Source organism: Dendrobates tinctorius, unplaced genomic scaffold, assembly GCF_039654945.1.
Source record: "Dendrobates tinctorius isolate UK_male_01 unplaced genomic scaffold, ASM3965494v1 ptg000008l, whole genome shotgun sequence".
Taxonomy (NCBI): domain Eukaryota; kingdom Metazoa; phylum Chordata; class Amphibia; order Anura; family Dendrobatidae; genus Dendrobates; species Dendrobates tinctorius.
Window position 1 is genome coordinate 30,276,981 of NW_027361676.1, and position 23,124 is coordinate 30,300,104.

Consider the following 23,124-nt stretch of genomic DNA (forward strand, 5'->3'; position numbering starts at 1 on the left):
AGAAAATTGAAGATTAAATGATCTCTAAAAGGCCTAAAGTTAAAGATGACACATTTCCTTTATATTATAGGAAAAAATATACTGCTCAAAGAAATAAAGGTAACACAAACAGCCTGTTGCAAATGGAATAGTGTTCCCATTATCTTTTTGAGCAGTATATATATTATTCAGGCTTTACATTTTAAAAATTCCAAAAAATGGGCCAATGTAAAAGTTTGGACACAAAAAAGGGAAGAAGAATCCAGCTCCAAGGTAATAAAGTTTTTCAAAAAGCTTTATTGATATTCAGTAAAAAAAAATAGGGCTGCAAAATAAAATTCAATACAAAGGAGGGAGAGCACCTGAGTAGTTCTGAACACGTTTTGAACAAGCAGAGTCTAAGAACACTGCGTGTTCTAAAAACGTTCAGAGCTACTCAGGTGCTCTCCTCCTTTGTATTGAATTTTATTTTGTAGCACTATTTTTTACTGAATATCAATAAAGCTTTTTGAAAAAAATTTTATTATCTTGGATCTGAATTCATCTTCCCTTTTTCTTGTCTGAACTCTGTCTTGGCAGAGACATGAATCTGTTGCTTGGAATCCTCAATATTTTGGAATCTGCAGTTGGGGTGAGCTAAAATTTCTCTTTTTCCTAAAAGATTGGACACACCCAGAGATTTTTGCGCTCAGGTAAGTTTGATCAAGTTTTCAGACCTTCATTAGGCATGTTAGGATTATTGCTTGTTCACTATCATCACTAGGAAAAGCTAGGTGATGCAAATTTCCCAGCTTTATAAAAACCCAGCCTCCTCTAACCTTGTGCCAAAAAACAAAAAACATGTGTTCTTCTAAGCAGCTGCCAAGCACTCTGAAAAGCAACGTTTTCAAGTTGCCCTGTCCTTATTTTAAATGTAATTAAGAATTGGCAGCCAACAGGAAGAGTGGAGGTCAAGATGTGGTCTAAAATACCATGCAAAATTTCAGTTAGAGCTCCTATTAGGATTGCCAGAGAGGTAAATCAGAAGCCATGCTAGACTGCAAAACACCTTCAAAAAGATTTAGCAGACTCTGGAGATGTTCTACTACTCAGAGACACAAATATGACCTTCATGGAAAAGTCATCAGAAGAAAACCTCTTCTGAGTCCTCATCATATAATTCATATAAGAAGTATGCAAAAGAACATCTAAACGAGCCTGGTGCATTTTGAAATCAAGTCCTGTGAATTGATGGGGCTAAAATAGAACACTTTGGCCATAATGATAAAAATTATATGTGGAGAAAAAAGGGCACATAATTGGTGGAAAAGAACATCTCGCCAATGGTTAAGCATGGGGGTGAATCAATCATGCTTTGTTGTTATGTTGCAACCAATGGCAAAGGGAACATTTCACAGCTTAGACGAAAGAATAGATTTAATAAAATTTCAACAAATTCTTGATGCAAACATAACACCATCTGTAAAAGGCTGAAGTTGAAAATAGGATGGCTTTGACAAATGGATAATTAATGATCCTAAACACATATCAAAATCCACAATAGACTATCTCAAAAGACGCCAGCTGAAGGTTTTACAATTGGTCTCCCAGACACCTGATCTGAACATCAGCGAAAATCTGTGGCTAGGTCTCAAAATAGAAGGGCATGCAAGACGACCCAGGAATCTCACAGAACTGGAAGAATTTTCCAAAAAAGAATGGATGAAAATCCCTTAGAAAAGAATTCAAATGAAAGGATATTTGTGGATGATTTCTGCCTTGCTAGATGAACTGAGGCATCTCAGTTAATCTAGCAGGGAAGAAACCATCCAAAAATATCTTTTCATTTGATGTCTAATGGTCACTGACTGACCCATGGATCCGCTGCAGCTGATACTCACATTCCATGCTTTCCACAGATATATTAGGTTAGTTTAATCTAAGTAATAAGCATTTTTTGCATCGGATAAGACCCTATTTGTGCTGATTTCTCCTACAGTCCCTTGATGCCTTAAACAAGAATTGAAAAGTGTTTGGAAGCTGTGGTACTTGAAAAAAGGGGGTGCTACTAGATGTTAACCATGCAGGGTGCTCACATTTTTGCATCAGCTCATTTTCCTTTTTGTAATTTTTAAAATGTAAAAGATTATTTTATTTTATTTTTTTGCCTAAAATACAAAGGAAATGTGACATCTTTAACTTTAGGCCTTTGGAGATCATTTCATCTTCAACTTGCTTAACTGTTCACAGTAATTTTGAAAAGGGGTGCCAAAACTTTTACATGCCACTACAGCCTATGAATAGATTACCAATATTAAAGTCCCAGAAAAGTCCTTTAAAGATTGTCTTTGTGCTTAAAACTGTAATCAAGAAATTTGATGTGATCATACAATATGACAGGTATGAAACATTAACTGTTAATCTAATTGACAATTCACAACATGTAGTATGGATATATCTTCTATTTTCAAAATATGTCCTTACATGATTATAATTATTTCCTTATTATGTGTTTTTTTTATAAAATATTCCACCCAAGGCACGAACAAACAGGGGACAGAACTTAGCTCTTATAAGAAAAAAAGGGGGGGATTGTGGTTTCTCAATTTTTTTACATACGAAGGAGCCATAAACAATAACTAAAAAACATATTGTTATTTTCCCCACTTTACCAACAATGTTTTCTTTGTTTTTTAATATTTCAAACATCATTTTATGAAAACTATAAAAAGTTATATAATTGTACAATTTTATTAGTAAACAATTTAATTCAACCCATGAAAATATGAAAAAAATAAAATAAAATCCTGGGCTCTGCAAAATTATTTCAAAATACTTAAATTTGCAAAAGCTTAGCAGGTGGAAAGAAATATCTTAAATTTAGCAAAAAAACCCAAACTAAAGGTGCCTAAACTGAAATTTTATGCATCCCCAAACCAAACAATTGTGTTTCCTCTTACAACTTCAGTAATCTCACAGTTTAATTTGTTGAGTCGTCCATCTAGAATAAACAATGATTCCTTAGAGGGTGTCATTAAGTACTGTCCAAAGAGACCGCTCTCGATGATGATACGATTTTTTGGGCTCCATGGCCATTCCTCTAGTTTCATTGGTTCCTTAAGGCTCTTTATCATTTTCACTTTTCCAGATGAGAGCTCGACAAAAAGAACATCAGTTTGTGTACTGGAGCTTGCATAAACATTGTACTGATGAGCATCTATGAAAGATGATTGAAAGGCCACATCTGATATATGCAAGTTAGTATGAATATCAAATAAGTCCTGGATTTCTCCTTGAATTGTTATTAGCTGTGCTCTCATGATTCCTTTAATATCATCAATGCTCACAAGGTAGTGGCCATCAGGAGACACATAAGGAGTACCAGTCACATCTTTGTTATATCCAATAACAGCATCAGTTACACCATCAACTATTACTTGAGGAAGAGTTGCTCCAGTTGTATCCGGCTTACAATGGATAAAGTAATATCCTCCAAGGTGAGTATAGGCCAAAGACTGGGGGATGCAATTATAGTCTTTTAAGCTTACCGTCTTGATATAAGACATGGTCTCCAAATCAATTTTTAGAATAGCTTGCTCATCTTTATGAAGGATGAACCCAAACCTGAAGGCAAAAATAGACAGTTTTAAGGATTATCTAAACGTTCAACCTTTCATTATAAGCTTAATTACAAATTCCAATTCAAAGAAGCTTTATTTGCAGGACTAAATACACATTAGTTTTGCCAAAGCAATTGCACAAAAGGGACTAGGGATAGGGATTGTATGGATGTTGGGTAGGGGCTGTAGGAAAGGTGGATGGGGGCAGACCCAGGATGGGGATTGTGTGGTATAAATTGTAAAAAAAAGCATAAGTATCCTGAAGCAATACATTTTACTAATATTAATGCACAATCTTCCAATCCACAGTCTTTTATTAAGTGACCAATTAAACTATTTATGACAAATATTGTTATGTACGTCATTATTTTCACCACACGGTACATAGTCTTTCTTAAAGATATGTCTTCTTGTCCACAAAGTAAAGTATGGTGTAAGGTTTTCACAGGAAAGTGTGCTGTTACCTCAACTATTAATGCCTGAAGTCTTAATGTTTTCCATCACTACAACATAATGACAGGTTACAAGTAATGGATTTTCTCTTTGTGAAACATTCTGCAAAGGTTTTTTGTGCATGCTGTCAGGAGCTTTAGCATATGATGGTTGAGCTATATGTTGTGAAAATGTGTGAACACTAGGAGAAAATATTTCTTAATATTTATATTAAATTGAAAATTGTATTCTTTGTATACTTTACAAAATAAGACTATACATTCAGATTTGTGCTTTATGAATCAATAGTTTTAGATACACATATTAATACCCAACACATCATGGTTTCACTAAACCAAACATAAAAACCATATAGATGTTTGTGCTAAAGGAAGATATCAGTAGACCTATTAGGGACCTGGATGGCATATCAAGAACATAAGATGTTAAGAAAGAATACAATATGATCATTTGAACATGGTTTTGACAGTATTCTGACATTATTCTGGAGGTGTATATTGTATAGTATTGTTGTGTGAAAAAGTGCCCCATCCTGATTTCCTATTCTTTTGCATGTTTGTCACACTTAAATGTTTTATATCACTAAACAAAGATAAATAATAGACCAAGATAACACAAGTAAACACAAAATACAGTTTTAAATGGTCTTCATTATTAAGAGAAAAAATAAATTCAAATCTACAGGGCCCTGTGTAAAAAAGTGATTGCCCCCACTCCATTAAAACATAAACTAACTGTGGATTATCACATCTCTTTGGGATGCCTTTTGCATGTTTGTCAAACTTAAATGTTTTAGATCACCAAACAAAAGATAAATAATAGACAAGATAACACAAGTAAACACAAAATACAGTTTTAAAGGTCTTTATTATTAAGGGAAAAAATAAATTCAAACCTACAGGGCCCTGTGTAAAAAAAAGTGATTGCCCACCCCATTAAAACATAAATTAACTGTATTTTATCACATCTTTGGGAAGCCAAGTTCAAATGCCCAATCCACAGGCAGGTCTGATTACTGCCACACCTGTTCTCAATCAAGAAATCACTTAAATAGGGCCTTCCTGACAAAGTGAAATAGAACAAAAGATCCTCAAAAGCTAGACATCATGCTGTGATCCAAAGAAATTCTGGAACAAATGAGAAACAATGTAATTGAAATCTATCAGTCTGAAAAAGGTTACAAAGCCATTTTTAAAGTTTTGGGACTCCAGCTTTTGGACTCCACTACAGTAAGAGGCATTATTCAAAAATGACAAAAGAATGGAACAGTGGCGAATCTTCCCAGAAGTAGCCGGCTGCCCAAAATTACCCCAAGAGAGCAGCAGTGACTCATCCAAGAGGTCACAAAAGATGCCATAACAACATCCAAAGAATTGCAGGCCTCACTTGCCTTAGTTAAGGCTAGTATTCATGACTCCACTAAAAGCAAAAATGGCCCGCATGGCAGAGTTCAAAGATGAAAGCCACTGCTGAGCAATAAGAACATAAAGGCTCATATCAGTTTTGCCAGAAAAAATCTTGATGATCCCCAAGACTTTTGGGAGAATACTCTGCAGAATAACAAGACAAAAGTTGAACTTTTTGGAAGGTGTGCATCCCATTACATCTGGTGTAGAAGTAACATAGTATTTCAGAAAATGATCATCATACCAACAGTAAATTATGATGGCAGTAGTGTGATGAGCTGGGACTGTTTTGTTGCTTTGAAGTCTTGCTGTGGTACATGGAACCATTAGTTCTGCTGTGTACCAAAAAATCCTGAAGGAGTTTTTTCCATTCATGACCTCAACTTGAAGTGCACTTGGGATATGCAGTAGGACAATGATCCAAAACATACCAGCAAGTCCACCACTGAATGGCTTAAGAAAAACAAAATTAAAACTTTGGGGTGCCCTAGTCAAAGTCCTGACTTTAACCCGATTGAGATGCTGTAGCATGACCTTGAAAAGCTGATTCATGCCCTGAAACCCTCCAATGTAGCTGAATTACATAAATTTTGTGGGCCAAAATCCTTCCAGAGTGCTGTAAAAGACTCATTGCCAGTTATTGGAAATGCTTGATTGCAGTTTTTGCTGCTAAGAGTGGCCCAACCAGTTAATAAGTTTAATGAGCAATCACTTTTTCACACAGGGCCCTGTAGGGTAGGATTTCTTTTTCCCTTAATAATAAAGACCTTTGTTTAAAAACTGCATTTTGTGTTTACGTGTGTTATCTTTGTCTGATATTTAAATTTGCTTGGTGATCTGAAACATTTAAGTGTGACAAACATGCATAAGAATAGGAAATCAGGATGGGCAAACAGTTTTTCACACAACTGTGTGTTAGGGATAAGATTCAAGAGCAGAGAAACATGGAACAGATCCTCTTGTTCTTGATGGATGTGATTGTGTTCTTTGGGCTAAATAATATACTGTATATATGAATCTTCTAGAGAATTGCATCACAGCTGTGTGAATGCTGCTTATGGAAAAGTTCAGATGATCATAGTAAAAAGGCTAAAGTTGCTGTCCATGTATGATCTGTTAAGTACATTGACAGCAAGCCACCTGATAATATGCTCATTTGGACATACCCTGAAGCTACATTAAACCAAGAGGACGAAGAAAAAAGAGTTAGTTATGCCATGAAAACTAAAAAAATACAGATCAGTAAATAGAATTGCATGAACTAATGGCCTTGCCCACTTGTATGAATGTAGTAATATGATATGTTCTACAAAAAGATAAAGTAGTAGGAAAGGAAAGTTACAGGATTCATTAATATTTTAAAGTATTCTGCCCAATGACTGAGCGATCTAATCCGAACTTGCCAAAATTAGGAACGTATTAAAGGAAACTTGCCAGCAGGATTGTGCTGAGTAACCTATAGACAGTGTCAGGTCGGCACCTTGATACTGATTAATATTGGCTGATTAAATCCAGCTTGTGGTTTATTGTTGAATCTAAATTTTAAGTTTTGAGTTAATGATATGCTCGTGCTTCGGTGTGTGCCTGTAGCAGGTGTGGTAGGCCATCTCACTTAGCTGCTCCTCAAGATAAACACAGGCAAATGTGGGGTTAAAGTCTCTGGGTGGATTATTGTATCATACAGCAAAAACCCAAAGTGGTAACAGAAAAAGCCTTTCTGGCTCAAAAGAAAATCAACAGTTCAAACATATATGGCAACTCTTACAGGAGCGTCAGTCTAGAGGCTTCCTTGCCTCTACACAGCACAGATGAAAAAAAAATTGGCTGGACATTTATTTTACCAGCCACACCTTTGAGGTATAGATATAGTGAATAGACACCCCGCCCATCTCTTACCTACTCACCTAAAAACCCGCCCATAACATGGCCGCTTAACTCTTTCAGCACATATGATGCTAAAAAGAATTTTATGGTTTCTAGATCACAGAGGAAAGCAATCTCCATGACACATATCTCCCCTCACATACAGTGCCAGTGACCCTGTCACACATTCACCCCTGCCCAAAGTTGGGGGCTTTGGCACCTTCAGACACCAAACAGGGAATTCGGGAGAGGGCATCTGTGTTCCTGTGTGACTTCCTTGGCCTGTGTTCTACGTGGATTTTCAAATCCTAGAGGCCTAAGAACCATCTACTCACCCGGGCATTCTTACCCTTTTTCTTTCTTAACCATCTCAGAGGGCATGATCGGACACAAGTTTGAACCTCCGGCCTAGTAGATAATATCTCAATGTATCCACAGCCCATTTTATGGCTAGGCACTCTTTCTCAACGATGGCGTAGTTCTCGCATGACAAGTGTTTCCTGCTCAAATACAGGATGGGATGTTCTTCTCCATTTAATACTTGAGACAGCACGGTCCCCAAGCTAACTTCAGAAGCATCCATCTGGACCACAAACTCTTTGCTGAAGTGTGGTGTGACTGATGTTTACACAGATATCTCTTCAGTTCCTGGAACGCCATCTCTGTGTCAACAGTCCATTTTACTATCATCGATTTGGTGCCTTTAAGAAGATCGGTCAATGGCGAGGCGATCATAGTGAAATTCGGAATGAATCACTGATAGCACCTCAAAATTAAAAGTAACAACCTCACTTGCTTCTTGGAAAGTAGTTGCGACCACTCTTCTTCACCTCAATCTTGTTGCTTTGCGGCTTAATTTCGCCTTTCCTGATGGCATAGCCTAGGTACTTGGCCTCTTCTTTCCCTATGGCACATTTTTTTGGATTTATCATGAACCTTGCATTTCTTAAAGCATCCAGAATCACCTGGACCTTTGGCAGGTGACTAGCCCAGTCAGAGCTAAAGACCACTATGTCATCGAGGTATGCTGCTGCATATTTCTTCTGTGGAGCCAGGATCTGATCCATTGCCCTCTGGAATGTGGACGGGGACTCCTGCAGACCGAAGGGCATCCAGGTGTATTGAAAAGACCCAACAAGCGTTGAGAAGGCTGTTTTTCCTTTGCACCATGGGACATGGCGATCTGCCAATATGCCTTTATCAGGTCGAAAGTTGTAATATGCCTTGTGTGTCCAAGTCTCTCAAAGAGTTCATCCACATAAGGCATGAGGTAAGCATCAAAACTAGAGACTTCATTCAGCTTGTGGTAGTCATTGCAGAACCACCATTCTCCTTCAGGCTTCAGTTCGAGGACAATGGGACTCGACCATTCATGTTTTCGACTCCTCTATCACTCCGAGGTCTCTTCACCTCATTGGATATCACCGCTCTTCTTGTTTCCAGAATTCTATAGGGCTTGAGGTTCATTCTTAAGCGGGGTTATGTTAGCACGTCATGCTCGACCACCTGCGTATGCCCCGTCAACTCTGGCTCCCAGGCAAGGGGTGTCCAGCGATTCTCGGTCTCACCAGGGTTTTAGCAAATTCACATGATAGACCTGGTGTGGCCTCCTTTACCCTGGCTCGTGAACCTTGTAATTAACTTTGTCCAATTTTTCCACCACTTCATATGGACCTTGCCACTTAGCCAGGAACTTTCTCTCTACCTTGGGGATAGGCACTAGCACACGGTCCCCTGGCTGAAACTGCTTCAGCCTCACTGATCGGTTATGCACCCTTGCCAGTGCTTCCTGTTACTGGAGAAGATGCTTCACAATAGGCATCACTTTTGCCATTCTCTCCTGCAGCTGGGCAACATGCTCTATGATGCTCTGGTGTGGCGTGAACTCAACTTATCACATTTCCTTGGCAATGTCCATGAGCCCTTGTGGATGTTGATCATACAGGAGGTCAAATGGCGAGAAGCCAGTGGAGGCCTGTGGAACTTCCCTGATGGAGAAGAGCAGAAACGTAAGCAGGTGGTCGCAGTCTCAACCATCCTTCTCAATGACCTTTTTGAGCATGGCTTTCAAGGTTTTACTGATGCGCTCTACTAGGCCGTCAGTCTGTGGATGGTACACTGAGGTTCCCAACTGGACAATCTGGAGGACCCTATGGAGTTCTTTTGTAACCTTGATCATGAAGGGGGTTTCAGAATCTCCTTCGGCAGACTCATCCTAGCAAAAATATGGACAAGTTACCGGGCGATACTCTTACCCGAACAGTTCCTTAGGGGTACTGCTTCAGGGTACCGGGTCACATAGTCCATGACCACTAGAATATATTGGCCCCCTTGTACAGACTTGACTAAAGAACCTACTAGGGTCCATGGCAATTCGCTCAAACAGGATTTTTATTACCGGATTAGAGGACTTCGGAAGTGGGCAGAGGGAGCGGTTATCTGGCAGCTGGGGCAGGACCTGCAATAATTCAGGTTGTCCCTATAACATCCCAGCCAATAGAATCTCTGCAGTATTCTCTCTTGCATTTTCCACACCCCCAGATGTCCCCCCAAAGCATGCAAATGGGCCATGTCTCCAACCCTCTGCCAATATGGCCCTGGAACCAATAGCTGCTCCACTATTTCACCTCCCCTCAGTATAGTCGCTATTGAATGCAAAGTGTGGGTATCAGGTTTCAGCCCCTGGTTCTTGAATAACCTCATCAATCACAGACACACTTTCAAAGGCCCCATTTTGGGGTAAGATCATGCATTTGAGCAGTCCCCAAATTTTCCCCAGAAATCCACACCTCAGGAACCTCAGCCTTACTGGTCACTGTTTCATCCTCATCACCAGCTAGGACACACAAGGGGAACGCCTCCACCTCCAACTGCAATGGAGATTCCTCTTGGTGGCAGTGGCTCCTGCCTGAGTCACTGGGCAACCATGCCTTTTCCCGAAAGTCCCAGAACATACTGAAGTCCCACCTGATTATCACAGGGTATAGTAAGTCTCTGACTACTCCGACCTCATGGAACTCTGTACCGTGGCTCTTTTTAATCAACACTCTGGCAATCGGGTAGTCTTTGGCATCCACATGGATACATCATACGCCCACATATTTCCCTGGGATCAACTGGTGGGAAAGTGTGGCTCTTATCAAGGTCACCAAACTTTCAGAGTCTAAGAGTCCTTATACCAGTGCTCTGTTTATGGTCACGGGGCATGACTGCAGCCCCTCTCCAGGCTGAAAGTCCACATTGCAGGCTGGGTTGCTATAATATGAGCAGCGCATGCCTAGGCTACAAACCATCTGCTCAGCAGACACAGGACAATGGGCCCCTATGTGTCCACGACCGTGACACCACCAGCAGATCAGGTCTTTACCAGCAGCCTTTGGTAGCCCCTCAGCAGCTTCTTGAGACCTCTGATTCCCCCCAGTGGTGGCTCTGTTACCCCTCCTTTGGGACTTGGGATCCTGCTGGGTATCCCAGTATGGAGATAAACCACCCATGTTTTCCTCAGTGACCTCTCAACCACCTGGTACCTTTCTATGAGGCCCACCAGGTCATCCACATTTCGGGGGTCTCCTTGACCAACCCAGGTTTGCACCAGCCTGAGGAGAGTTTGACTAAATCTGTTCATGACAATCTGCTCGACCCTCTGGGCTGGAGTGAAGTTAAGTGAAGTCCATTTCTGGACCAAATGCAACAAGTCAAATTTGTGAACGGGGAGGTTTTTTAACACAACAATACGCCCAGTGATGAACTCTTTGGGCTCTGATAGACATAGTTACCCCTTAGCATGCTAATATCTCCGTTTTCAACTTGGCATATTCCTTTGCATCCTGCAAGGCCAAGTCAAAATAAGCTTTCTGGGGTTCACCTGTCAGACAGGGGGTCAGAATCTCTGCCACTGCTCCAGAGGCAGCCTCTCTTGCTCTGCAACTCATTCAAAAACAGTCAAAAATGCCGCAATATAATTTCCTGGGGTCATCTTTTTCATGTCACATCTTACCGCTTTCCGGACACGTGAGTCATCACCTTGATGTGGGGAAGGGGTGGTTTCTATGCTGCATTCCTCTCCCAACAGGAGTTCCATCTGCCTTTACTGTTGCTGTAGCTGTTGCATTAGGAGTTTATTAGTCTCCTGCTGTACCTGGTGCTGGTACTGATGGCTCATGATCATTTTGTTCGTCCGCTGTTTAATCTCTGTAGCTGCCTTAACACAGGACATACGATTTGTCCACCGCTGCTATATATGTTCCTGAAACATTTTCCACCACTTGTGGAAGGTCGGCTCACTTAGCTGCTCCTCGAGGTAGACACAGGCACATGTGCGTTAAAGTCTTTGGGTGGTTTATTGTATCATAAACCAAAAACTCAAAATGGTAACAGAAAAAAAATCAGCCTTTCTGGCTAAAAAGAAAATCAACAGTTCATACACACATGACAGCTCTCACAGAAGCGTCAACCTGGAGGCTTCCTTGCCTCTATACAACACAGAAACAAAAAAAAAACTGGCTGGACATTTATTTCCCCAGCCATACCCTTGAGGTGAAGCTATCTCTTACCTACTCACCTAAAAACCTATCCATAACATGGCCACTTAACTCCTTCAGCTTATATCAATTTTGAAAAGAAACTTATAGGTTTCTAGATCACGGAGGAATGCAATCTCCATGACACATATCTCCCCTCACATACATTGCCAGTCACCCTATCACAGAGGGTCTTCATGTGGTGCTCTGATTAAGTTGATAAGAAACGATTGTCTGGTCCGGATCTGAGGGCGATTGATTTAGTATAACTGTCAACCAAAAAATTTAGACTGAAAGCTCCTTCTTGGAAGTTAGGTCTTAGGTTTATTGATTCTTATAAGGTGGTCGCCATAACCAACCCTGTAGCTTTGCATCTCAACCTTCCTCCGACTCTAAAGACTCATAATGTGTTCTACAGGTCTTTGCTCAAAAAGTTCTTGCACATGTGGAATCATCACCTTTATCAACACCACTGGTTATTATTGATGGCAATTTAGAATTTCAGGCAGAAAAAATCATTGATTTTCGTATGGTTCGCCGCTCTGTACAGTACCTGGTCCATAATGTGTTCTACAGGTCTTTGCTCAAAAAGTTCTTGCACATGTGGAATCATCACCTTTATCAACACCACTGGTTATTATTGATGGCAATTTAGAATTTCAGGCAGAAAAAATCATTGATTTTCGTATGGTTCGCCGCTCTGTACAGTACCTGGTCCATTAGTAGGGGTATAGTCCGGAGGAGAGGTTGTGGGTGCTGTCATCTGAGGTTGATGTCGGTTGGTTGATATGGTCTTTCATTTCGTCCATCTGGATAAACCTGGCACCGAGGGACCTGAGGCCTCTCATAGAAGGGGGTATTGTCATAAGCAGGTCATGTCCTCCTGGGAGATCTGGCATTATAAACTCACTATGTTTTGTCAATCAAAGATCTTCCATTTAGCCAATGTGTTTGTGTGTCATATTAAATGGATTTATTTTTCTTTGGTGCTGAAAAGGGTAATGACTCTTTCTTTGCTGGTTAGAACATTGAAGCTCCATCTCACAGCTGTTCCTAACCTGGTAATTTCCTTTCTCTTTAAAATCTTCTTTTTCTTGCCAGTGAAAGCTTTGCTACCTATCTCCTTGGAGACACTGTGCTGAATTATAGATTGTTTCTACTGCTGATTGTTGCATGCTGTTTTTGGTGTATGCTTTCCTGATTGACCTATTATCATTTGGTTGGTACATTCCTATCCCTCTCTAAATACCTTTTACCTTTAGTGAGTGTTTTATGTTTTTGATTTTTGTCATTCCTATTTGCCCTACATGTTATTACACTAGCATTTCTGTCCCAGGCATCATGGGGAGGAGGAAAAGACAGCTTAAGGAAAAACAGGAGAGCTGTAAGGCTGGTGATACAAACATCGTCACCTTTAAAGACATTTTTGGGAGCAGGAATAGTTAGGGCCCCAGTCCGAGGGATGGTTTCTGGCCCCTTTCTCTAATCACATACAGTCACTGCATGACAGTACAATTCTACAATTTTTTTTGGTTCTTTATTTACCATGTTCACTATATGGCAAAAATGACTTGACAATTTTCTTCCACAGGTCAGTATGAGTATGCAGATACCATACATGTGTAGTTTATTTTTTATTTAAGTGGTGAAAAAAATCCAATATTTTGGAACACATCAGACTCTCACCAACATTGGAAACCTTCAAGAAGAACCTGAAGACCCACCTGTTCCAACAAGCCTACAGCCTACAATGATCCTCAGTCTACTGAACAACCGCATAACCAGCTCTACCCTCTCCTGGTGTATCCTCACCCATCCCTGTAGACTGAGCCCTCGCGGGCAGGGTCCTCTCTCATTCTGTACTTGTGTGTCCCTTGTCTTACACATGTTTATTGCACTTGTCTATATTTCCCCTTTTCATTTGTAAAGCATCATGGACTAAATAGCGCTGTATAAATGTATAATAATAATAATAATAATAATAATAATAATAAAAGAGGCCATGAGCCATTTGGTGAGCTGCATTTCTTGCTACATGTTCACAAAACTACCAGTGGAAAAGCTAATCTTAACATGCCAGAAATGCAAGCTTGTGTGCCTGTTGGAGGAAAAGTTGCAAAATCTAGAAAAGAGGTTAGCTACATTGAAAATCATTAAGGATGGTGAATAGTTGTTAGACAGAGCAGAGTTATCTCTTCATGTTACAGAAAGAGAAGAAATTCCAAGTGCAAATGAAGAAACAGAGGAACGGAAGCATGTGACACAGAGAAGCAGGAGCATCGGGAGGCAGTTAGCACCCATACTGCTCAGGAACCAGTACCAGGCTCTCACGCAGGAGAATGATGAATAAATACATCAAGATAAGACTTTACCCACAAAAAACAACCTTGTACGCCATCAGAGATCTCCAGGATGGAGAAAGAAAAATGTGAAGAAGAAACGGAGAGTTGTGGTCAAGGGGTATTCCCTGTTGAGAGGTACAGAGGCCGCTATCTGCAGACCGGATATAACTTCAAGAGAAATGTGCTGTCTTCCAGGTGCAAAAATTAAAGATGCATCTGGCAGGATATCAGGACTCTTCAGATGACCACCCATTCCTGCTAATACATGTGGGGACAAATAACACCGCAAGAAAGGACATGGAAACCATCTGCAGTGACTTTGAAAACTTAGGTAAGAAAGTGAAAGAGCTGGAAGCACAGGTGGTCTTCTCTTTCATCCTCCCAGTGGATGGCCATGGAACAAGGATGTGGAATAAGATTCTGCAGGTGAACAACTGGCTATGTCAATGGTGCCATCAGCAAGGATTTGGATTTCTGGATCATGGAGTGAATTAACTATATGATGCACTGCTTGCTATCTATGGGGTGCACCTTACGAAGACTGGAAAACATGTATTTGGAAGTTGCCTTGCTACACTATCAGTGTTTTTTCAAAAACTTTTTTTCTCAGTTTTTATAGTATATAATAGTCACGTCAGTTGACTCGAAGTTGCGATCGTCTGATCGCCTGTGCTATACATAGTAGTGCTTCAGGACTGCTATGTATAGAATCACAATCTCCTAGGAATGCCGGCCATGAGCCAATGTTCACAGGAGTTTCGTAACGACAGGCACAGGGGTTTTCTACAGGCGCTCAACTGTCATTACAACCCATCGGTGCCTCCCGATCACGTGACAGAGGAAAAGATGAAATCATTGATTAAATACTGAAAGTAACTGATACATTGAACAAACACTGATGAAAATTTGATCTAAACCATTAAGAAATCTGAAAAAAATAAAAATTTTATCTAAAACATTCAGGAAACCTGGAATTTTTTTTGGAAATGTGAAAATTATCACTGATGTTTGACCAAAGTTTTAAAAGACAGAAGTGTCCAATAAGAAATAGAAATGAAAAGATGTCAATATCAAACAAGACTCCTAAGAAAGAAATGACAAGGAGACTAGATTGCAGTCACATATTCATGTGAATGTCAATGTATTGCCCAATTTTTTATCACATAGCACACAGACTCACTGAGTTCATATCACTCTAATCCTCAATATCAGATCAGAATTGGACATGCTTTGAGTTCCATCAGTCTCACTTTTGGATCCCTCATTTTCTCGGATTTGTGAATGGTTATGTGAGACTGCATGGGTCTGGGTGCTGTTGGATAAAACATTGGACAGCACTAAAATCTGCGAATGCACAATAAAAGCAAGAATTAGAACAATATACTGATAAGGATTAACAAGCCACATATAAGTTTCCCTACTGTATTTATAATGTATACAGATTTTAACTCTCTCATTCCCAGAGCGTAAATCTTAGCGGCAACAGTGGAGCTTAACTGTTCATTCTTCCATTATTTTAATAAATAGCACTGAAGACTAATCTGTAAAGTAGTGAGATGGAATTAAGCAATTTCTTCAGTTTTTCAAACTATTTTCTTTTTAGAATGTCATTTTTCCATGTCTTACCAATGACGTAAACGTTTATATTTTTTTTTAAATAGACCTTTTCTAATATATTAAGCTAACCTTTCAATTGATCTGGAAATTTGGCCTAGGCATCATTTTACATTTTACTTGTCTGTTGAGTATAAAATCTTTCATACCTGATATGATTGATAATCAATGTTGTGCTGGGAATGAAGAAGTCGTCAACTCTGTCAAAATGTTTTCCAACTGGCTGAGTATGTATAGTATGATGTAAAACACTTCCACTTGCTTGAGATATTACCTTGGAACAGATAAAAAACACATTTTCAGAAAATGACTAGTTAGCAAAGTTAACACTGTTGCACAGCATACAAAACACTAGTTCGTGGACATCCAATTTAGAACTTCGCATGGAGTGTTACTTTGTCTGCAGATGGAATAAGAAAACTGCTTAAAAATATATATATATTTTGATATTCCATCTGTATATATATAGATGGTTTCCCCAGCGCCAGATTCCTGCAGTGGAGAAGGAGGCGGCAGGAGTAGGGTGCCACAGGAGAGATTGCCGCAGTTGCATACCTGATAGCATAGCGTGGACTGTGCTGATGCTGAGTGCTCCTGTCATTATAGGACCTGTGGTGAGGTAATGAAGAGGGCGGGCTGAAGCATCACATAAAAGCACAGAGCGCTTCATTATGTCACCACAGGTCCTGCAGACACTGCACTAGAAACATTGCAGCTTCCCTTTACAGGACCTGTGGAGAGGTAATTAGAGGGAGGGCTCTGTGCAGTCATCTGATGCTCCAGCCCTTCATTACCTCACCACAGGTCCTGTAAGCTGTTGAGAGAGATACTTTTGGCTTTCTAGCGTGGCTAACTGACTGCAGGACCTGCACTGATGCAAGCACAGCCTGTACAAGTAAGAATTATTAAAAGTTTAGTAATTACAACACATAAAAAAGCACTCTGCCACTCCTGTGGTGAACTATAACTCCCAGCACGCCATAGGATCTGCAGGACATGCTGTGAGTTTTAGTTCTCCCATGGGATCTTAAAGCAGCAATCCAGTGTTATTTTTAAGTGCTGGAGTGGTGCTTTAAATATAACTCTGTGCCCCCATTCTTATATTCACTCTACAGCATCTTCATACAGTACTTTACAGACATCACACTGGTCCCGCAGCACCATCTTCTACCTGTAGCTTCCAATGAAATAACATATTATTATATATAACACCACTTATAATAGTATGTTATCAATTTTTTTAAATATTTTACATTTTTTCAAATATTTTTTCCCTATTTTCCACCTCTAAAACTGTTAAGGGGAGAATATATGGCATATGAATATATACAAGAATCAAAAATTGTACCACTATATGGACGCTTTGCTCAAATATTAGAATCATATAGCTTTAAGAATCATGTAGCTTTAAGATATTTCTGATTTTCTAAGACTTATTTCTGTATTGTATAACCCACCTAGGCTTCATCGAAACTGGGTGGACTGGGTGGACTAAGGTGGACGGGCTAGAAAGCGATACTTACTGTATGTGCATAATGATTATGTAGCGGATATAGGACATATGAGATCATATGAGATCAATACTAATTTGCTATTTGGGGTAAACAGTAATTTGGAAAAGAACCCATGATGTAACACAATGAGACAGCTTGATTTCTGTTATAAAACCTGTACATCTCTGATTAAAAGTAGAGAAGAATCATTTGACATGATACACCTTGTCTTGTGTATTCTTTTCTCCGTGCACGTACCATCTCTGCCAGAGATCCAATTCGGCCACAGACAAGATGGGCCACACCCTAGTGTGGCAGAATCAATAGAAATCAACAATTGACGCTCAAACAGTGGGGCTCAGGATAATACCAGATGAAAACCTCTCCCAGGAAGGACGTCTTTCCAGCGGGACGAGTCTGCAGCTCGAGACCAGGTGAGAAAATATATCATCTTACCTACCCTTCTGTATTCACGTCCGGCTGGGAGAAGATAGTTGGCTGTCTTCTCTGAACCCTTAACTGACCACATTTGAAAGTCCTGAGCCTACGGACCCAGTCAGATATATAATTCCTTAATTGTCTGTATCTGTGTGTATTGTCCAGTCTAACCAATTTGGAGGGTGTGTCTAGACTCCGTCTAGTATCTGTTAAAAGCTATTTTATACTGCACTAGGACTACTAGAAACATACAGAGCAGAGTGCAAAAGGGTGTTCTCACTGAGTAATCACCCTGGTTCCGACCTTAGATGGTCGAAGAAGATATATATATATATATATATATATATATACACACACACATACATATAGGTGCTCACATCCGGCCATACGCCCACAGTATAAACTGGGCCCGATGACGTGAATGACATGGCATATATATATTTTTAAAGGAAAGAGGTGATTGCTATTTCCCCCCCTGCTGAAATATCAACCACCCATCTAAAGTTGATTATTACAGCTAAAGTGGCAAAAAGATCAGCCCTAGTTGCCTTGGTAACAAAGAACAGTGAAAGGGATAAGGAATACATTGATTATTGTATTGCTATTCATAATAGTTTTTATGTTTTGCAGAATTGATGTATTATTGAGACATGCATGTCTGCAGCTCTCATACTGAGTATACTGCCATACTGGTTATACTGGTTAGACTGCTACTTCAGCTGCATTTCCTGAATTCAAAGTGCTTAACAATCACGCTAAACTTTCTGTATTCAGTCCGGAGGGTATAATATTATATAGAGTGTAATAAGTTGTTTTATAATATACACACATACACAGTAACCCTTCAGGTGTATTTATAATAACGGCAATCTAAAAGTTTATGAGATTTTTGCTAAAAATACAGTGGTTGAAAATTAAGTTATAAACATGGGTCATAGCGAGTCTAAGACTAATTATTTTTCTGCTCAAGAGGTAGTGGCACAAAGAGAAGGCAAACAGTATGTTAAAAATGCGAAGCTCCTCCTGAAACTTACAGGGTCTACAACCCGAGGAGGGAGACTTGAGATAGAATGGAAAAGCACGTTGATTACAAAGAAAGGACTTTTACGAGATAATAATATTTTGAGGGATGCGGAAGCATGGTATAGGACGGCGAGAGAAATTAAGAGACAGATGTGGGTTGAAGAATGTGATTCTGCCATTGGTGAATATATGTATAAGCCACCTCTTGATAAAATGACTCCGGCTTTGGCAGCTGCACCTGCACCGCACAAACCACCTCTGTATTCCTCAGAGGGGTGCACATGTGCAGTCTGCCAAAATCAGAACCCAGATTGGAGGGACACATGTGCCGTTTGTGGGGCACCGCGCCCACGCAAATCTACCTCCTTGTACCCAGTCCTTAATACAGATGGCACACCCCATGTCCCAGAGGCCGTCTTGAGGCAGGCCACACCCACAGTTACACCCACACCTACACCAGCAGCCATTTCATGTAAGGGCATACGTCATCCAGCAGCCATTTCATGTAAGGGCACACGTCATCCAGCAGCCATTTTAGCTCCTGTAGTATCTGGCATATATACAAATGGTGAGCACAGTGAAACTGAGGGAGAGGATAAGGAAGAAAAAGTAGAAACCTGTTTCCCCACAACCACATCTTTACCGCAGAATATAGACCCAAGCAGTGGTATAGCAGAATCAGGCAATTTAGGAAGGATGTCTTTGCCTTTGTACGAAGATAACAGTCCCCAGGCAGGTCTGAATATATAGATGGTTTCTACCCATGCCGAACTAGGTATATAGCTCCCACCAATGACTTTTTAATTCCTTCCAGACGTAGCACCCGATATGTGAGCTGGAAACCACTGGAAGCTGCCACTCTAGTTAACAGCTTACCTGATCCAGAGGGGCATCCTATGCCTTTCCATATGAAAATGAGTCAGATACACAAAACCCATGCAGCCTCATGGATAGATTTGATTGGGTTGGCGGAGAGTAAGGCAGGTGATTCCTTGGCCTGTAATGGAACCAGTCCTGAGACCCATAAATGGAATGCCTGAGTATTATCAGTCCTTACCCTCTGGGGAGGACTTCCTAGAAAAGCTCCAACTCTGGGCCAAGGACCGTCTAATAGATCAAGCCACTTCCTTCCAGGATACAATGCAAGAGAAAGGCGAATCCGTGGAAAAATATTACCACAGATTAAACCAAATGTTTACTGATTTAGGATTTGATCTCCTGGACAAAGCCCACCACCAAATTTGGGTGCAGGCCTTTGAGCAAGGTCTCAGAGAACCAATACGCAAACAACTGCAGACCACCAGGCCTGAATACCGCAGGCTAGAATCAGAAGAACTACATACAGTAGCAAAAGGATTAGAGTTAAATCAGCCAGCTAAACCCCGTACTACCCTTCTGTTTTCTCAGGACCCTTCCCAGGACAACCTCAGGCCACAAAGACCTAGGGGTGCCTGCTTCAACTGTGGGAAAGTAGGACACCTAAAAAGGAACTGCAGATCAGCTCCATTCAGGAGAGGGCCAGAACAGCGACAGCAGCCCACCCAGGGACCACCTGGACCCCATCCACAATAGGACATTGGCAAGCCGGATCCACCACACACCCCATTGCTCATGCATTCCACAAAACAACCGAGTGGACCAACGCCTACTATCCAGTTAGAGGTTGAGGGCAGACCCCTCAATTTCCTTGTGGATACCGGTGCAGCCAGAAGTGTAATTAGGAACATTGACTTACCAGACCCGGACTGTCTCATGAATGAAGTAGTGCCTTGTGTGGGGGTGGATGGAAATACTCGGTACACACCAATGACCAGACCCCTCCATGTAAGCCTCCAGCCAACACAAACCATGTTGTCTCATCCACCTGCCCCGTCATTCTGCTAGGGTCAGATCTGCTGTCAAAATTTCAAGCTAATATTCTGTTTCACGAAGACGGGACAGTCAGTCTCAAGACCCCATTTTCTTATGATCACTCAGCAGAATTATACGCTTTTTTCTTTCTGCAGTGCAATGAGCAGGGCGCGCCCATGGATCAGGTAGAACCTGAATTCATGGCACTGATCCCAGATTTGCTGTGGGCATGAGGCCAAGAAGACATTGGCGGACTTAAGGTTCCGCCTGTAAAGGTAGAATTGAAACCAGGAGCGCTGTTGCCCAGGAAACCACATTATCCGCTCTCCATCTCACAATCTGCTGCTATTACACAGCAACTGAAAATCTACATAGAAAATGGAGCCATCATACTCACCAAGTCACCATGCAATACTCCTCCGTTTCCAGTAAAGAAGAAAACACCTAAGGGACAACCTACTAAGTTCTGCATGGTACATGATTTGTGTGCTGTCAATGAAGTCACAGTACTGGACACACCAATTGTGCCTAACCCACACACACTGCTTTCATCAATCCCACCCACCTCCAAGTTGTTCACGGTGATTGACCTAGCAAATGCCTTTTTTAGTGTGCCTCTACATCCTGATTGCCAGTATCTGTTTGCTTTCACACATGAGGGTCGGCAATATGCCTGGACTGTGATGCCTCAAAGGGCACAAAATAGCCCCTCTATGTTCACCCAAGTCATGATGACTGTCTTGGACCCCTGGAAGATGACATATCCCACTGTCGTTCTCCTACAGTATGTGGATGACCACCTCCTCTGTGCTGACACTCTGACAGAAGCTCAGACAGAGTCCATCTCCTTACTACAGTTCCTGGCACATAATGGATGCAAGGCATCAAAGGACAAACTACAGTTCTGCAAGGAGAAAGTTGTATTTTTGGGACACTGCATTTCCCAACAAACCAAACACCTGACGGAGGACAGGAAAGCAGCTATACAGAATATACCCCTGCCAACCAAGCCCCCAGAGCTGCAGACCTTCCTTGCCCTTGTCTCCTACTGCCGCCCTGGATCCTCGATGCCTCTCTGCACATGCAACCTCTGTATGACTGCCTCAAGGTAGATCCCTTCAGCCTGAGCAAGGAAGCCATTGATGGATTCTACATGCTAAAGACTGCCATCACATCCTCACCGGCCCTAGGACTACCAGACTGCAACAAACTATTCTGCCTGTTCACCATGGAGAAACAAGGCCATGCAACTGGAGTCCTGACGCAGCTCCACGGAGGTAGACAATGCCTACTTGGGTATTACTCTGCCAGACTGCACCCAGTGGCCCGTGGAGCCCCAACTTGCATTAGAGCTGTGTTTGCAACCCACCTTCTCCTGGACAAGACATCTGACGTCATACTGGGTCACCAACTGAAGATCATGGCACCTCATGACATTACTGCCATCCTGGCCCAGACACAGTCAAAGCATCTGTCTACTGCCCGCCACTTACGTCTCCAATGCTCCCTTCTGCTTCCAGACAACGTTACCATCTCCAGGTGTGCTATCCTTAACCCAGCTACTCTCCTACCCCTGCCAGGGCGAGAAGAGGGTGAAGACCACATCTCTGATACATTAGTGGAAGAGGTAGTCGACTCTGAAATGGCCCAACATGATTGTCTTGCCCTGATGAGAGAGGAAACCTCCGGTGTTGACTCAGTCACTGATATGACTTTGGAAAATCCTGACCTGATGCTCTTTGTGGATGGATCATGGTATGCAGACCAAGAAGGCCGGTTTCACACGGGTATGGCAGTAGTCACAAATACTGTGCTACTAGCACAACCATTACCCCATCCATCTCTGCCCAGGAAGCAGAACTGCAAGCCTTGACAGAAGCATGCAAGATGTCTGCCCAACGCACAGCCACAATATACACTGACTCACGCTATGCTCATGGTGTTTGTCATGACTATGGACCAATCTGGAGGGAAAGAGACTTCATCACATCCAATGGAATGCCTGTCAGACACCACAAAGCCATACAAGAAATAATGGAGTCTTTATTGATGCCAGAAAGAGTTGCGGTGGTAAAAGTAAAAGCACACACTGGAGGAACTTTAAAGGAAGCAGTGGGAAACAGACTGGCTGATGTCACAGCAAAAGAAGCAGCTTTACTACCACTTGACACAGAAACAGCTCATCTTTTCTCTCTGAAGGACTCAGAAGCAGAGGAAAAGAAAGAGCCCTGGGAGAAGACACTCTCCACAAACAAGCATCCAGGGAAGAGAAGGACCAATGGACCCAAGATGGAGCCACAGAAGATGCAAGACACCTGATGAACAGAGGAAAGCCCTGCTTACCAAGAGTCCTCTACCCTATGGTGGCCAAATTGGCCCATGGCACAACTCACCAATCCAAGGTCAAGATGCCCAACCTTGTCTGCCAGTACTACCATGCACCAGGCTTTTCAACAGTAGCCGCCAACATCACAAAAGGATGTCTTGTCTGTGCCCGAGGCAATCCAGGGAAAACAGAAAAGACACCCAAGAAATGCACTCCC

The 23,124-nt window shown here is 41.5% G+C and overlaps 1 protein-coding gene across 1 annotated transcript in view; it reads right to left on the reverse strand.

Annotated features, from left to right (window-relative positions):
• Positions 1-2,180: 2,180 nt before the first annotated feature.
• FSTL5 (follistatin like 5) overlaps positions 2,181-23,124 on the reverse strand; it is a 1,180,017-nt gene continuing 1,159,073 nt past the window's right edge. The window contains exons 14-15 of the mRNA XM_073576841.1: positions 15,926-16,050; positions 2,181-3,582 (exon numbers count right to left, since the gene is read on the reverse strand). Coding sequence (XP_073432942.1) covers positions 2,880-3,582; positions 15,926-16,050 — 828 coding nt within the window. The 3' untranslated portion in view covers positions 2,181-2,879. The remainder of the gene's footprint in view (positions 3,583-15,925; positions 16,051-23,124) is intronic.